This window comes from Aythya marila (assembly GCF_965140915.1).
Source record: "Aythya marila genome assembly, chromosome: 2".
NCBI lineage: Eukaryota > Metazoa > Chordata > Aves > Anseriformes > Anatidae > Aythya > Aythya marila.
The window spans coordinates 56,007,511-56,024,952 of record NC_139043.1 but is presented as its reverse complement, the minus strand read 5'-3'; the positions used below and the strand labels follow the sequence as shown (position 1 = coordinate 56,024,952).

General features: G+C 35.2%; 1 protein-coding gene across 1 annotated transcript in view; it reads left to right on the top strand.

Moving 5' to 3' along the window:
• Positions 1–17,442, top strand: part of CNTNAP2 (contactin associated protein 2) — a gene marked incomplete at both ends in the record, with an annotated part of 1,134,939 nt that overhangs the window by 535,524 nt on the left and 581,973 nt on the right. Inside the window, one exon of the mRNA XM_082753539.1 lies at positions 4,389–4,653. Within this exon, the coding sequence (XP_082609665.1) occupies positions 4,389–4,653 (265 nt within the window). The remainder of the gene's footprint in view (positions 1–4,388; positions 4,654–17,442) is intronic.

The following is a 17,442-nucleotide window of genomic DNA, read 5'->3' as shown; positions in this document are numbered from 1 at the left end:
CTGGCCTTGAACACTTCCAGGGATGGCACATCCACAACTTCTATGGGCAACCTATTTTATAACCTTCATTCACCCTCTGAGTAAATAATTACTTCCTAATATCTGATAGAAATATTCTCTTTTTAAAAACTGTTAACCCTTGTCCTGTCACTACACTCCCTGACAAAGAATACCTCTCCTGCTTTCTTGTAGGGCATCTTTAGATAATGGAAAATGGGTTTAAGGTCTCCCCAGAGTCTTCTCTTCTTTAGGCTGAAAAACCTCAACTCCCTCAGCCTGTCTTCATAGGGGAAGTGCTCTAGCCCTCTGATCCTCCTCAGGGCCCTCCTCTGAAATTGTTTGTGTGCTGGGGGCTCCAGAGCTGAATACAGCAGAATTCCAGGTGGAGTCTCACAAGAGCAGAGTAGAGAGGGACCTCAACCTGCTGGCCATGCTTGTCTTGATGCAGCCCAGGATACAGTTAGCTTTCTGGGCTGCAAATGCACACTGAAAGCTCATGTTGACTTACTTGTCAACCAACACCCCCAAGTCCATCTCCTCAGAGCTGCTGTCAATCCATTCACCATCCAGCCTGTATTTGTGATTGGGATTGCCAAGGCTCAGATGCAGGATCTTGCACTTGGCTTTGTTGAACTCCGTGAAGTTCACAGAGGCCCACTTCTCAAGTCTGTCTAGGTGCCTCTGGATGGCATCCCTTCCCTCCAGTGTGTCAACCACACCACACAGCTTGGTGTCATCAGCAAACTTGCTGAGGGTGCAATTGATCCCACTGTCCATGTCACCAACAAAGATGTCAAACAACAACTGTTCAGATACTGAGTGCAACTATCTAGTCAATTTCTTATCCACTGAGTGTGCCATCCATCGGATCCATGTCTGTCCAATTTAAAGACAAGGATATCATGGGGGACAGTGTCAAATGCTTTTGCACAAGTCCTGGTAGATGACATTAGTTGCTCTTTCCTTATCCACCATTGCTGTAACCCTGTTGCAGAAGGCCACCAGGTTTGTCATGGTTGATCTGCCTTTAGTGAAGATGTTGGCTGTCACCAATCACCTCCTTATTTTCCATATGCCTTAGCAGAGTTTCTGGGAGGATCCATGATCTTGTCAGGCACATAGGTGAGGACTGACATGACTGTAGTTCCCTGGGTCTTCTTTTTTTCCCTATTGAAAATGAGGGTTATGTTTCCCCTCTTTCAGTTACTGGGAACCTCACTGCACTGTGATGACTTCTCAAATATGACAGACAGTGCCTTAGTAACTTTATCTGCCAGTTCCTTCAGGACCCATGGGTGTATCTCATCAGGCCGCTTGGATTTGTGCAACCTTAGGTTCCTTAAAGTAGTCTTGAAGCTGATCTCCTACAGTGGGCTTTTCTTCGTTCCCCCAGTCCCTGCCTTTGCCTTCTGGGGCTTGGGATTCAGAAACTACTCTGAATCTACACAAAAGGATCTCTTTCTCTTTGAAAAACAGGGATGCTTTTATAGAGACAAGCTGCAAATTAGTTCTAATTTGTAGCCCAGACGTAGTGAACAATGTGTATCCAATGGGCTTAAATTTTAGACAATCTTCCTGTGAAGTACAGTCTTAGTGGGAATTGGGAATCCAGTTCAGATTAATCTAAATGTCTCAACAGGGAAAATACCATTTTAGCTAACAGTGAAATTAGAATTATATGTTACTTCCTCAAGAAATCTCTTACGCAGTTAGTGTTTATGATAAATGAGCTCACTGATGTGAAAAAGGATTTGAATGGACTGAGTTCCATTAACCTTAATAGGCATTATATGTGCAAGTGTCTCATGCATCAGGATATGAAAGCCTTCTTTTTATGAGGAAATTGTTGGTTCCTCACAGTAACAAGACAGAAAGAGAAACTTACAAATGTCTAACAAAATACTTTCTGACTGCTTCTTAATTGTCATCTGTGACTAGTGTCTCTGACTGTATTGTAAGATGCAGGCTCTTACAAAATGTTATTGTCCTCTGTGCCTACAGTGAAATACCTTATCTACGTAACAAAATATATTTCTAATCCATAGTGTGACTACCACACTGAGAATATTAACAAAGGGTTGCAGAGCGTATTTCATCCAAATTCCAGATTTTTTTTTTCTGTATGTAAAACCTGTGGTTTAGCCAAAATATGTGTATCACACTTGGAAATATTCAGACTGAAAGTATCCAAAAAATTGTTAGCTATTTCAACATAGTGTTAGTTGGCTGAAAGCTTGAAATGAAAATCTGTAGGCAACTTTTAGACTGAATAAATAAATAAATAAATAAATAGTCAAGCTGATTAGTATCAAAGCAGCTAAAAGGAGGTCCTTTGACTTTACTGAGAAAGTAGTTGTCATTTCTGTAATTCACACTCCAATTTGAAAGATTCCTGTAGTTGTTTTCGCTAATCATTTTCCTTAATCTTTAAATGTATTTTGTTACCCGTGGAACATATGTGGTATACAAAAAGAACATGGTTTCTGATGTTGCAATTTTATCATAAAGATAGGAACAAATCCTTTTTTTGAGATCAGCAAAGAGAAGTCTCTTCTTTAGTTTCAGAGTAATGGAAACTCCAATGTTTTGTGATTAATAATGGAGGTAACCTGGTAGTCTAGCTACTTCTTGTTTTACTGGATAGTATAAGTAGACTGTGTGGCAGTATAATTTCTGACACTCTGTAGGAAAAAGAGGTAGTTATGCAGAATACATCTAAGAATAAATCTGAGAGCTCAAGAAAGTCTTTATTTTTATTTAGTTAGTTGTGGCATGGCAATACTAAATAAGAAACGGAATCTGCCACATAGGTGGTATCATGCTATGACATAAATAAGGTGTTTTCATTCCTTTAAAAAGATATTTTTTAGGACATTGGTAAATAGGTACACAGTCTTGCTTCCTTATGATATTATCTAGCCCATTTCCAGTTGAAAACAAGTACTTATAAAAAAATTTACTTAGGACTTCCACCCACACATCTTAGAAAGTTACTGTCTGGCATCTAAATGCTCTAATTTCCCCCAAGGTGATTTTTCAGGTGCATTTATACACTATGAATAATAATAATAAAAAAGTTTTGCATGAAAGGAATGATAAGTAACAGAAAGTCAGTAAGCTGGAATTTAAAATATTTATGTGCTAACAATTATGTCTTACTCTGGCTGGGTCTGAACAGTGCTCAGATGAACCTTTTATCTAAATATCTAAATACCTCTGAAAATGTTGTTCAATCCTTAATAATTTTTAATGTTGAAATAAGTGGCAATGGAACTACTGCTCTGATCATCTGATACTGCATCAGACAAAATATTTCCTTATCAAAATAAATTGAAATTACTAGAGTATAATTTTTCCACAGTGCATCAGAAAATTTAACCATAGAACAAGGTCCTCTTTGCCACATGGTAGAACAGTTCTTCAGTAGAGCAAGTCTTCCTGTTCTATTCATTGAAACATTAAAATATCAGTTCTGGACAGAGATCTCCTTAGAGGAATATGGTTTAAAATAAGAGCTTTATATTGCTTATTATTTCTAAGGAAAAAATATGTCTATAATACAGCCTGCCATTGTGTTCTCTCATGAGAAATGACATCCGAACCAGAGTGAAAAATTTATGTCCATAACTCTGGTCTTACTTACAGGTATGTTTTACAGCTTTTGTGATCAGTATACCTGACTGGATTTTTGTCAGTTTCCTTAAGAGTGAAATTTTATAGTGTGCAAAACTCAACTTCTTTTACAGAGAAAATGATTAATTGACCAAAAACATTAGGCATTGTTCATGATCAGGTACTCCAAATCATTCAACTTCATAAAATAAAGTATTAGCTTGTCTAGTATTATCCATCAGAAAACATAGCAGAGAAGCTAGCTGTTCACAACGTATTATATGTCCTTCTTTTACAACCTCACACGTTGTGCTGATTTGACATGGTGATATAAGGGTATTTTGAAAACTTTATTTAATGAACTATTGCCATCTTATAGATTTCTTTGGTTACCATGAACAAGTTCAAGTTTCTCATGGATTGAACTGAGAATATTAATGTGTTCCTCTAAGCTTTATGTTACACTACAACTCTTCAGGGCAGAGACTGCCTCTTACTATGTATATGCACAGTGCAAAATATAATTAAGCCACTTCTTTGGCAGAAGCCTCTAGGCAAAACAGAAATGTCAACTACCACCTTATAATAATAACAATAATGATAATATTTTACACATTTTTACACGGAGCTTACATTGACTACAGTAGTCTCTGGATTGAATGAAACCTAGAATACTTTTCTACCTAGAATACTAGGTTATACATAGAGGTAGCTATGAATTTAGTGGAATCTTAAAATTTTGCTTACGTTTTTGCTTTTTTGTCTGTTTTACTTAGGGAAATTTAAGTTTTTCTTGTGTGGAGCCACATACAGTGCCTGTCTTTTTCAATGCCACCAGTTACCTTGAGGTTCCTGGTCGCCCAAGCCAGGATCTGTTTTCAGTCAGTTTCCTTTTCCGAACCTGGAACCCCAATGGACTTCTTGTCTTCAGCAACTTTGCAGATGGCCTGGGCAATGTTGAAATTGACATTAACGAAGGCAAAGTCAGTGTTCACATCAATGTCACCCAAATCAAGAAGAACCGAATAGACATCTCATCAGGTAAGTGTGTTTTTTGTTGCTGTTTTTTTTTTTTTTTTTTTTTTAATTGATATAATTTTTGTTGGTGTTGTTTAAAAGAATATTGGAATTCAAAATTGGAAAAAATGCTTTACAAAATTTAAAATTGAAGCTGTAACAGCACATTTATTCATACTTAATCAGATCCTTTATTATGCATCTCAATGAGTAAAAAGTAGAAGAAGAAACCAGTTGTTACATAAGAGACAAGTATTCTTATTCTGTGATTAAAACAAGAAGACATATCACTCCTTGACTATGAGGCAGTGTTGCTTCATACTTTCTTTTTTTTTTCCATCAGTCTTTCAGTCTTCTCAGCAAAAATACGTGCTTTCAACAGGAGATGATATGATATCCCTGAGTGGAGAGTAGCCTAATAATATGGAAGCTCTCTATCCCTCAAAAAAAAAGCAAGTTGTTTTAACCACAGGGCTGGTGTGAAAAATACCATGACATTTTCTAAATATTCTGCAGAATCATGCTGGAGAAGTAACAAAGCTTTCAGTACCTATCTAAGGAAGCTTTGGAAAAATACTGTGTAAAAGAATTAAAAATCATTAGGTTTGTTTCTGGAAGTTAAGGTGTGTGTTTGTTCCAGTTGGTAAGTCTTTTAAAAATACTTGATGCATCCCAGGGTCCTGAGTGAACTGGTTGATGTAGTTACCAATACACCCTCCATCACATTTGAAAATGTGTCATGGCAGTCAGGTGGACTCCCTGGTGACTGGAAAGGGAAATGTCACTCCAATTTTTAAAAAGGGTAGAAAGGAAGATCCTAGGAACTACAGACTAGGCAACCTGTGCCTGGGAAAATCATCACAGAATCACAGAATCATCTAGGTTGGAAGAGACCTCCAAGATCACGGAGTCCAATCCCTGACCTAACACTAACAAGTCCACTATGGAACAGATCTTCTCTGAAGTCATGTTAAGACATATGTTAAGGTAGGGAGGTGAATTGAGACAGCCAACATGACTTCAGGAAGGGCAAATCATGCATGACCAATCTAGTATGGTCATCATCTGTCTTCTATGATGGTGTGACTACATCAGTGGACAAGGGAAAAGTAACTCATGTCATCTACGTAGACTTCTGTAAGGCCTTTGACGTGGTTCCATACAAGATCCTTGTCTCCAGATTGGAGAGAAGTGGATTTGAAGGGTAGACTATGCAGTGGCTAAGTAACTGGCTGGATGATCACATCCAGAGAGTTGCAGTTAATGGCAGAGGTCAGAGACGAATGGTGGCCCTCAGGGGTCTGTAGAGTGACCGCTTCTATTTAATGTTAAGTAATGATATAGACGATGGGATGGAGTGCATGAAAACTCCATGACAACATACACAAACTCAACAAGTTTGTGCATGACATGAAGCTGAGTGACGCAGACAGCACAACAGAAGGAAGGGATGCCATCCAGAGGCACCTAGACAGACTTGAGAAGTGGGCCTCTGTGAACTTCACGGAGTTCAACAAAGCCAAGTGCAAGATCCTGCATCTGAGCCTTGGCAATCCCAATCACAAATACAGGCTGGATGGTGAATGGATTGACAGCAGCTCTGAGGAGATGGACTTGGGGGTGTTGGTTGACAAGTAAGTCAACATGAGCTTTCAGTGTGCATTTGCAGCCCAGAAAGCTAACTGTATCCTGGGCTGCATCAAGACAAGCATGGCCAGCAAGTTGAGGGAGGTGATTTTCCCCCTCTACTCTGCTGTCGTGAGACCTCATCAAGATTACTTCATCCAGGTCTGGGGCCATAGCACAAGAAAGACTTGAACCTCTTAAAGCAAGTCCAGTGAAGAGCCACAAAAATGATCAGAGGGATGGAGCACCTTTCCTACTATGAATGCCTGAGAGAGATGTTTGGTTTATTTTAACCTGAAGAAGGCTCCGGTGGGACTTAAAGGGGGTTTATAAGAAAGAAAAGGATAAACTTTTTACAAGGGCTTGTATTGGCAGTAACAGTTTTATGTTATGTAATGTTATGTAATGGGTAACAGTTTTATGGGTAAAAGAGTAGATTTACATATATGGGTATTATATATTTATGGGTTTGTTGGTAACAGTGGGTAAATGGGTAGATTTATATTTGATATAAATAAGAAATTCTTCACTATGGGAATGGTGAGGCACTGGAACAGGTTGCCCAGGGAAGCTTCGGATGCTCTCTCCTTGAAGTTGTTCAAGGTCAGGTTGATGTGGCTTTGGGCAGTGTGATTTAGTGAGAGATTTCCCTGCCCATGGCAGGGGGGTTGGATCTAGATGATCATTAAAGGTCTCTTCCAACTCAAAGCACTGTATGATTCTATGATTTTGCTAAATTGTACTTTCTATATATGGGCATTTCTGGATCAGCTATGGCCAGTATGATGTTTGCAATGTCATGTCCATTTGTTAGCAAAGTCATGACCTAATTATGAGTTGGAAAATACAAAGTTGATCGCAAATAGGTGTAGATATACACACGCACATACACAAATTATTTGAAGCATTGTATATGTTAGCCTAGTTACTTAGCCAAAATTTTTCTTAATTCTATAGTGAAGGTATTTCAGTCTTCATTGATAGCATTCACTGCAATGAATGGCAATGTTTTTTATGTTTACCATCTGATTTACTGTGGAAAATATGTTATCTCTGTAGTCAGTAATATAAGCAGGGAGTTAAGGAAACGTAAAAAAATATATATATTCTAATGAGAAAAGGTTAAAAGGAGAGTAACAATTCATTTGGGAAGAAGTTTTCTCTTTTCACCCCATTAATGAAATACAGCTGAACATCGTAAGGTGAATTAAATTGTTTAAATATAGAAGTGAATAAAATTTGAATAGTAATAACAAGAAATCAGAATTCATCTGTTTTGTAAAATGAACATTTTAAATGAAAAATATATTAAATTTTCTTCCACCATTAGAATTTTCCTGAGTACAAAAATCAATACAGTAGCTTACAAGTTAGTGTTTCATTGCCTTGTTATATAATATTCATGAAAGAATTAAGTACTGCTTTGGTTATACTCTAGGGTCTTGAACAAGAATTTTGTTTTAAGGTGCTGGCATGTCATAGTTAGGAAAAACAGGTAATGCTGATATCAACAGTAGTTATCAGTTTCTGGATAACTTTCTGAAGTTATGCTTTGCAAAAAATGAATTTTATTTTCTTCTTTAATGATAGATACCATGCTTTTTTTTTATGCATTCAGTCACTTTTTTCAAGCCTCTGCCTAATCTCTATACGTCTGATTAAAGCATTTAATAATCTGTATTATGAACATTTCATTATATTCATACCATTTTCCATTAGTGTGTTGAAAAGAATGAGGGTGGTTATATTACAGCCTAGTACATATTATTTTTGCATTACCAGAAAAAAGCAATAGACTTTGTGTTGACCTGGCAAAGCAAAATTTCAGGATTTACTTGAGATAGCTGTAGTTCGTTTAACAACAGCAAAACAGATCAGTGTCTGATCCCTGGGTTTTAGCTAGGTGGTGACAATAAAAAACTTGTTAATAACTAGTTATAACTTGTCGATAAATTTTGATAATGTATTGATAAAGTGTACATTTCTTTCCCCATAACAAAATTTTGATTATAACAGAATATTTTACTTTAATATGTAGTCTTCAGTTTTCAATGCATATGAAAGAGACAAAGGTAAGTCTTGAAGACTTAATGTCTTCTGAACGGACTTCCTCCATGTAAACTTTCTTCATGTAAACTAAATGTTTAGTAAACACAGTATAGCTGTGATCAGGCAAATCTGTTGTACAATTTTCCTTTTTCTTACATTGGCCCTATTCAAACACTACCACCATTTGATTGCTTACAGATATTATAATAAACTGCTGTTACTAAGAGAAAAATCAGGCCCACTGGAAGCTGAAATAAAGAAGATTTAATTAGAAGAAATCATCTATTGACAGTGGAAAATTACACAAGTGAATTACTTAAAGCTTGTGTATAAATCAAGAGTTAAACATTCTATTGACTTTTCTATACAGAGTAAACTGTGATGAATATCTTCACAGTTTTGTATCTCCCAGTATAATAATAGGAGAGAAACAGTCAGGAGATTTATTTTTACTGCTCCATATAGTTTTGGAGCAAATTCTGCTTTTGGCATCATGTGCATACATTCAAGGAAACTTCCTGGAAATTGTTGGGTTTACCCAAGGGAGTGATGGCTGCACTGCTGGGCTAAGCATGTTAAAGAAATAAGTGTTACTGCTTTCTGGAAGAACTTTTTAAACACAGACTAATATAGTTTGCAATACCAAAGAATTCTGATTTTCCGCTGCAGTTCATAAAATCATTTCATTTTAGTATATGCCACCAGTTTACAGCCTACTCAAAAACTGTGATCTTTAAATTAGAGGTATAACTTGTTGATGAAAATGTGTTTATTTATAAGCTTGTTAATGCTGATGTCTTCTTTCTTGAGCGCAGAAGAAATCAACAATTAGAAAATGTCAGACTCCCATGTCTCTTTTCCAAAAAACTAACCATATTTCTAAAAGTCACCTGCAAATGCTGTTCATTGCGTAGTGAAGTCACAGTCTGTGTTCCAATTGCCTTCTTTCCTTCTGCCAAGTTATATCTACCTGTTTCAGAAACTTTATCCAAATTCTTTCCCAATTAAGCCAAAGTTTTCAACAAAACTTTCAACATGTGGAAAAATTGGTAACCCGCTAACAAAAATGAAGAATGCTGCTTTGGCTGAAGAAACAACGGTAGTAACATTCAAAATAGCAGTCCTGAGAAATGATCTAGTTGCTTCCTGACAGTCTTTGACAGCAAACCCTAAATTCCTGTTTTAGTATACAAAACAACTCCTGTGTCTCTGGAGAAAAGGCAAAGTTTTCATGCTGACAGGTAACAATAAATAATCTCTTAATTTAATCAAGCATATACCTTCTCGCTTGATGGCTTTTTGTAGACTGTTTCAAATCTAAAAAGAGATCTTTCAACTCTAAACATTGTCTGCTCAACTTAAGTAGAACAGGCTCTGTGAAAATCCTCTGGATTCTATCCCAAAGTACAACTCATAAGTCACTGAAAGGGAATATCTTCTTTTGCCCATAATACCTTAACAGAGAATTTTTCAGTTTCCAAAGTCTTCTGCCACTAAATTGAATTCATCTGCTTGTAGCTACTTTTTTCCTGTTCCAACTCTTCTACTTAACATCTTCTTTTGTATCACAGCTGCTGCTCAAGGCTGTCTTTAGTTCCTCTTCTCAACCATAAACTTATTAATACTTGGGCTATGAATATCCCATTTTGTCATATTTATCCACATTAAATAAATAAGACTTCTCCCCATATAATCCTTTTGGGAAGCTTTCCACGCCTCTCTGCTAGGTCTCAAGTTATCTGAATTGCAGTTCATTTATATTTTAGACCTCAGGTTAAGATAACATCCTCAAGGTAACAACGTGTTACTGTCTGACAGATCTAAAGTTGTACTCTTCCAGTGAAAATTCCCAGGGGAATTTATGTGGAAACGTGGGAATTTAGAAGTACTTTTGCCTCTATTTCTATATGAGGGTTTAAATAGAGAATGTGTATATACAGATCAAAAGTGCACTTCTGGTGGGAAGATAACATTTCCCATCATGTCGTTCCCATACAACTGATACTAGGTTATACACTGAACATTAGTAAGTAAAGGCTGTGAGACACTTTTCAGAATGATCAAGATGAGACACAAATTCTGTTCATGGAAGCTTGATGACTTAGAAGAGTCTGAATGTCCCTGTTGTTTGTTTGTTTGTTTTCTTCCCATACATGTCTCGTTTTGTCTCTCTATTTCTCTTTTATATATTTATTTTTTGTTAATGACTTTAAACAGTGAATGCAGCTACAGGAATATTGTGTTTATTTATTCATTTATTTATGGGTTGCAGAGAACTGAGAAACAGACATACTTGTAGGGTTCGTTATTCATAGTTTTCTTGTAGACTCTTTCTGCATCTCACTGTACCGAGATGCAGAAACCAGTCAGAGCAAGAAATAGAGTTCTCGACTGAAGGCTTTTTCTACTAAGAAAACTGATTAGTCAATGCTTTGATGAATTGTGTTTCAACAGACACTGATTTTCACTGGAGAGTTGCCCACCAAGCTATGCCTTCTAAAATTTAGGTGGTACCATTTTTGGATACTTCACTGAGAAGTGTTATAGAAGTATATAACTGTTGGTTGCACTGGTACCTTAAAAGGATGGAAAAACCTGAGAAGAAAAGAAAGCAGACTATCTTAACAAGCTTCCTAAAAGTATACAGGAGCCTGAAGTTCAGTTTACTTGTTTTGACCTCATTTTCCTCTGTGTTATAGAAGAGAGTTAGAAGGGACCTTTGCAGTCCACTCCGTAATTTAATACTGCAAGATGAAGTAAGGCCTTTGAGCAGTCACTATGTTGCACTGAATTTCATTCAGGAAGAGGTCTAATAGTCAATAGCTAAATGGGAATTTTAGCTTTCTAGTGTAAATTATGTCAGTGGAGGTGGACAGAACTATTTGGAAATTTACACTTCTGACTGGTTTTTAATTCAGTAAGTTTGACAGGAAACAAAATCAGTTTCTGTTTCTTTCCTTGTTCCCTTTGCTTACTCCATCCACATTAGTAGTTGTCAGGCAGGCTTGAGTCAAATCAGTGAAAATTTTCTTGTGACTTCAATCAAAGACTAGCCCCTTAGTTCTGAACACTACAGAGCTGTCTAATATCATTGAATTACATAAAGCAGATGAGTTTTTACTTAAATGTGTGTTTTACTTTGTGTGTTTATTTTTGTTGAATAAAAACTAATGTGACTAGAAATCTCGCTGTGAAGGTTGGTTTAGTAAGCTAGGGTTGTTTAGTTAAAGCTAGCATTACTTCTTGGATCAGTAAGAAGGTACTGTGAGAAAGGACATGACAAAATACACTTTTTTGTGTGTGTGTTTGAAGGTCTTTCAGGACTTACATGTGCTGATTAAGTTAATTGAGTTTTTTTTCTGCTATTATTTTCCTTTTAGTGGAGTAATAGTTAAACAAAATGATACAATAGAGACAAGAGCTGTAAATGTATTTGTTGTGCTTGTGCACATCCTGACCTGACAGAAGTATCCCAAGGGCACCATGGAGTATTCATATAATATAAAGAAAGATTAAAGGAACGTTTTCTACTATGTAAATTACTGGATATCAGAAATGTTATGTTCTTTCCCCCAATTTAGTAGTTTACCAGCTCTCCCTCCTCTTCCATAAAAACAGCACTTTAAGAAAGCCCATTTCTGGCACTCATATACCTATGCTGAACATTGGTTTTCATAGGTGACAGTAACCTTGCAACAATGTCAGCCAATTCTTTCAGCACTGACATGAATAACATTCAGCACCTTATGTTATTTCAGCTTATGTTTCTAATTTCATGAAAGACCATTTTTCTGTTAATGACAGGATGAGATGGTTCCTGTACACTTTTTCTTGGATGTTAATGTTACTTGAAAAAATGTGTTTAGACTTTGTATTATATTAGGACTTTAGTCCACCTTGTTGTAGCAGATTACTGGACTAGTGAGAAAATGTAGCAATACTATATTAACTTTACTTTTTACTTCACCGTTATTTCAGAGAGAAAGCAGTTGGCTAAATACATCTTGTGACAACCTGACATATGATTAATCATCTATAATAGCTTAAATACTTTTATTTGCTGGCACAATTGTAGTTGCTTTTCTTGTTGCCTTTACTTACTGCATCCACATCAATAACCGTGTTGGACAAACTGGCCATGAGAACAAAGATCATTCTCTGTTCCTGATTACGAGACAACATAGACACAGCCTGTGATGTTTCAGAAACAAAAAACACAGAGTCAATATTGTATTTATAGACTTGAAGTTTACCTACAGTAGTAGAAGCAAAAGAGTAGTTAACGAGTTTGGAAAAGTGGCCTACTACTACACAGTATTTGTTGTTTCAGAAGGGAGCTTTAGTGGGTGCAAAAACCTGCCGGAACAAGAAAACAATTTTTTTTAGGAATTAGAAAATAAATAAATACTGGAGACACAGTTATATAGTTTCCACTTATTAGATAACACTTTTATTGCCTTACATGTGAAAATACGTTAAAGGACAGGCTGGGAAATCAAGGGTCCTGAACCATGGTATGTACTTTATTGTTGGTTACATGTACTATGTTATATCATTTTTAAAAATAATAACAACGGCATCAAAACTTCAAACTGGGGAGACACAACAATGCACAGAACCACTGTCAATTATTTTTTTAAGTAAAATAAAACTCCCAGTGCTACTTTTTAACCTTCTCCAAAAGCAAGAAAAAAATATAGGTTTTATTTTATTGTAAGGTGGGTATTTTCAGCATTTGTACTTGTAATAAAAACAGAAATGTTCTTTCTAGTGGAAATGCCCTTGAAACTTATTTGAGTTTGCATGGAATTTTACAATTTTGAAACATCTAATCTTATTTATATCTAATCTTTAGGTATATGTACCACAATGCCACTAAGGAATTAGAGAAAAAATTAATAAAAAATTATTATTATTATTATTATTATTATTATTATTATTATTATTATTATTATTATTATTATTATTATTATTATTATTATTATTATTTGGTAGGGAGGAGAACATGGAACAGGCATGGAACTTCAATTTATGTCCTGGAAACTGACTCTCAATATCTTCTTTTTCATTGCTATTCAGCAACTTGAGCAAATAGATTATTATCTGTGAAAGGTTTCTGGCAGTCCCTCTTGGTTTGACAGTGGGTTTTTTTTGAGAGAAGAAAGAGTCACTTTTGTATATAGTGAAAGGAAGAGTTGTCAAGCATACATACATATTTTATGCTGCATAAAATTTAAGTGCTAGAGAAAAGATTCTGTTTTCAGTTAGGCCGTTTAAAATTCACAGTGCTTCTACTGACCTCCAGGTTTATATCAATGACACAGGATGGTGTCTAGCCCAAAGGCTGAATTTAATTTTTTTTTTCATGGGCAAGACAGCTCTCGTAAAACAGCTTAGCAGTAACTGGTTTTTGTTTTTTGTTTTTTTGTTTTTTTTTTTTTGGTTAATAAGTTATGTGTTTTATTATTTTGACATTTTCTACTGACATTGACAGAATTAAAAGCAATTTCTATGAGTGTGCTTCCTTGAAACGGTATCATGTATAGTCTTCACGGTCTAGTTGTTGGTTTTTCTTCTGAATAGTTCACAGGAGCTGCAGAAATCCTTGAGTCACAGTACACAAGGTGGGGGGGAGAATCTGGTTGTATGTTGAAAAATATTGAAAAATACTGTGAGTCCCTTCGGGCATTTTTTGCACATTGCTTCTTTTGATTTTCAAATGGTGCTGAAGCAGCAGCACATGAGCACTGAGGTGAAACAGAGCAACCAAAGTCCTTTGGATTCTGTAAACTGAGTGGCAGAAGACATTGCCTTTGGAAAGCTTGCTCATTAAGTTTACGTATTTGAGTGGGGAAAAATAAAATAAAAGATACACTCTTAATTGCCTTGCTGAGGAGCAGTGACTATAAAATACATAGTTTATTTTAATATGAACGGGGATTTTATGGAAGTTTTTCACTGAAGAAAAATATTGAAAATTCTACACATCTACTTTATAGAATATTTGCTTAGTAGAGAAAAAACATGTTCAGAGGCATGACTTCCTCTGTATCTTTTATGTGAAATACATTTTATATACAATACTTGAAGTCTCCATTCTTTTAAAATGCAAAAATGACTTTGGTTTTATTGTTACATATTTAAAATAGTGGAATGTCATAATATAAGCTCTCATAAATGATGATTTAATTCATTAATCTTTTGTAGTTCTCTTAACAGTTCTTCTTATGCATATTGCGTAGTTACATTAACACATATATTTAAATCAACTGCCAAGTGGAATCGTCTTTACCACAGAACAAGCACACAGATTTCCACCAAACAAAACAGCCTTTTTAACATTCTGATGTTGGTACTTAGGCAATTACTTTTTCAAACACTTACAGCAAATGCCATGTCTCTGGGATCTGGAATTTGCAACACAAGGCAGATATTACTGATAGCACTAGATCTAGGACAGAATAATGTGGTACTGAGGCATATTTAGGAGACTAAGCCTGTTTCTCTAGTATTAGCAGCAAGTGATATCTCTGATCAAATTTACTTTGTGGTAAAGCTTTCCTGTATATTATACAGAAAATCTGGTCTCGGGAGGATGACCTACATGTATTGAAGCATTACAAAGACACAGAACTAGGCAGAGTACAGCCCTTCCTTCTTTGCCTTCAATTGGTGCCTGTTAAACAAATATTTAGTTTTGCAATATTAATATACTGTGTAAATACGTTTATGTATTTATGTAAAATACTTAAAACTTAAAAATATATATTTGAAATGTCCTAAATTCAATCTTTTCTTAACACTTTCTGCTTTGTTTTGTAGTAGATCAGCACATTTAAAAACAAAAACAGAAATCATTTTTATTGAGTGCTTTTACACCTCACACAAATTTACACTGATTGTGATTTTCAAACAGCCAGTTAATAATTATTTCAAGTCTTTGAGATGAAGTCTTGTCTCAGAAGAAGTTCATGGGCCTTTGCTTTACTTCAGTGAGTGGCAATAATGTTTTGTTCAGAACTATAGCTGTGTTTCCACCAATAGTTTGAACGATAATCTTTTTGCTACAGTGAAATGTAGTCTATTGCTTGTATCCACACTTAAGTCAAAGTGTTGTTCTACTCTTACTATAGATGTTGCAATTGGAAGTTACAATTACAAAAATAAGGGGCTTTGTTATGGATTCAGTTGAAGGTGCCTGAGATACTGAAAAAAAAAAAAATGCATATGAGATGCTTACTTTTCTACATTATGACTAGAAAGGCGTAAAACATTATGATACAATAAGCATTCACTAATTCTCTTTCTTACAGTGGAGAGATAGATAAGATAGAGAGATAGAGTGTTGAACTTTCCCTGTATAGTTCAAAAGAAATATCAAATAAAGCAATGGCATAACATGTCAGGGCTCCCTGATATCCAGTCTTAACTCTTTCCTCACAAACAGCAGGGCATATTGATAAGGTATTAATAAAGAATTATATATGTGTAATATAATACAATATATCTCATCAAATTTATATGTAATCTTCTTAGAAGACTGCTCAAGATACACAGGGCCACATAAAACAATGTTATTTAAAATAATAATAAAAAAATCCTCAAAAATTTGAGAGCAGAGCTAGAGAATGCTGTTTTGCTAACAGACCACTTAAAAGCAAACAAAAACAATAAATTGCTGAACCATTTTATCTTCCTTTGGCAAGATAACATTGGGTTATTTGTTTTTCTGTTGAACAAACTTAGAGCACAAAGAATGTACTTACTTCTGCTTGTACCTATTTCTTTCTTGCTTTGATCAGTGTAGTACAAACTTTGCTTTTCAGCTTTTGTTTGTAGTAAAATGCTTTCAAGTCTGTGAGTTTTAGTACATGATTCTTTTATTTCTGATCTCTCCTAATGTAGGCCTTTTGGTCTTGGACCCTTTGTCTTTAGCTGCTTAAATGTGGATTTTTACAACTCAATTTTTGACTGGAAATAGTGTTAATATTACTACTAATATTACTACTACTAACTAATATTACTACTTATAATAAATAGTTATGTTACTAGAAGCATGTCCCATATGCCAGTCAGTCACATCTGAATTTTGAGTGCTGTTGCTTAGGACCCTGTGATCAGTGTTATAAGTCTCCTTAAGGCTATTCTGTAATTAGTACAAGGTTTTGGCTTTTAAATAATAATATTTAAAAAATTAAATTAAATTAAAAGTGTAAAGTGCATAAACAAATATCAGAAGTATGACCATCTCAGAAGGAAGATCATCTCAGACAATGCAACAGAAGCTCTAAAGCTGAACACAATATATATTTTTTGTTTGTTTGCTTGCTTGTTTGTTTGCTTGTAGAATGAGTGAGCATCATTTTTATCCTTTTTGTTTTCTGAAAGCTTCTTTAGGTATTTTCAGCTTCAGGTCTCCCAGGGCATTCCCATGACAGTGAATCAGAGACACTGGATGTCTCTGCTAATGAGAGCTAATATTTTTTTCTGTAAGTAGTGAGCTATTTAACAATCATGTGATAGGGGAATGCAGCAAGTCAATAGAAAACATTTTTTATTTTTTTATTTTTTTTTCCTGAGCAGAGTGTGTTCCCAGAATTGTTAAGGTCTTTCTTTGTGTCACTGAAGCTCCATGAATCTGTGTGAGATTGGTTAGAAAAATGTTGTATGAAAGAAAGAACAATTAGATGTAACTGTACACTGAGGCAGATTGAGGCTGAGAGAGGAATTAATTGTAGATAAATGATAAATAAAGGTTATGGCAAATAAGCTGTTCATATGTAGATAAATAAATACCAATACTTCGTTTGTTATGTGTCTCTTATTGCTAGCTCAACAGAAAGCTAGAATATAATGTGGTTTGTTAACTGAGCTGTATTCACTTATTTATCAATCACTTCAACTTCCTTAGAATTTTTTTCGCATAGGGTGCTAAATTCCTGTTTCTATGGAAATGGTCTGAGGTCCAATACCTTACATTATGTTCTCAAAAAAAAATTCAGCACCAATATTATATATAAAAGTACAAGAAGACAAAGAAATTACACAGTACTAGCTAAATACTAGTAGGTTTAATTTGTTGTTTCTTTGTGTTATGTTTTGTTTTGTTTTGTTTTTTAAAAAGATAAATTAAACAAG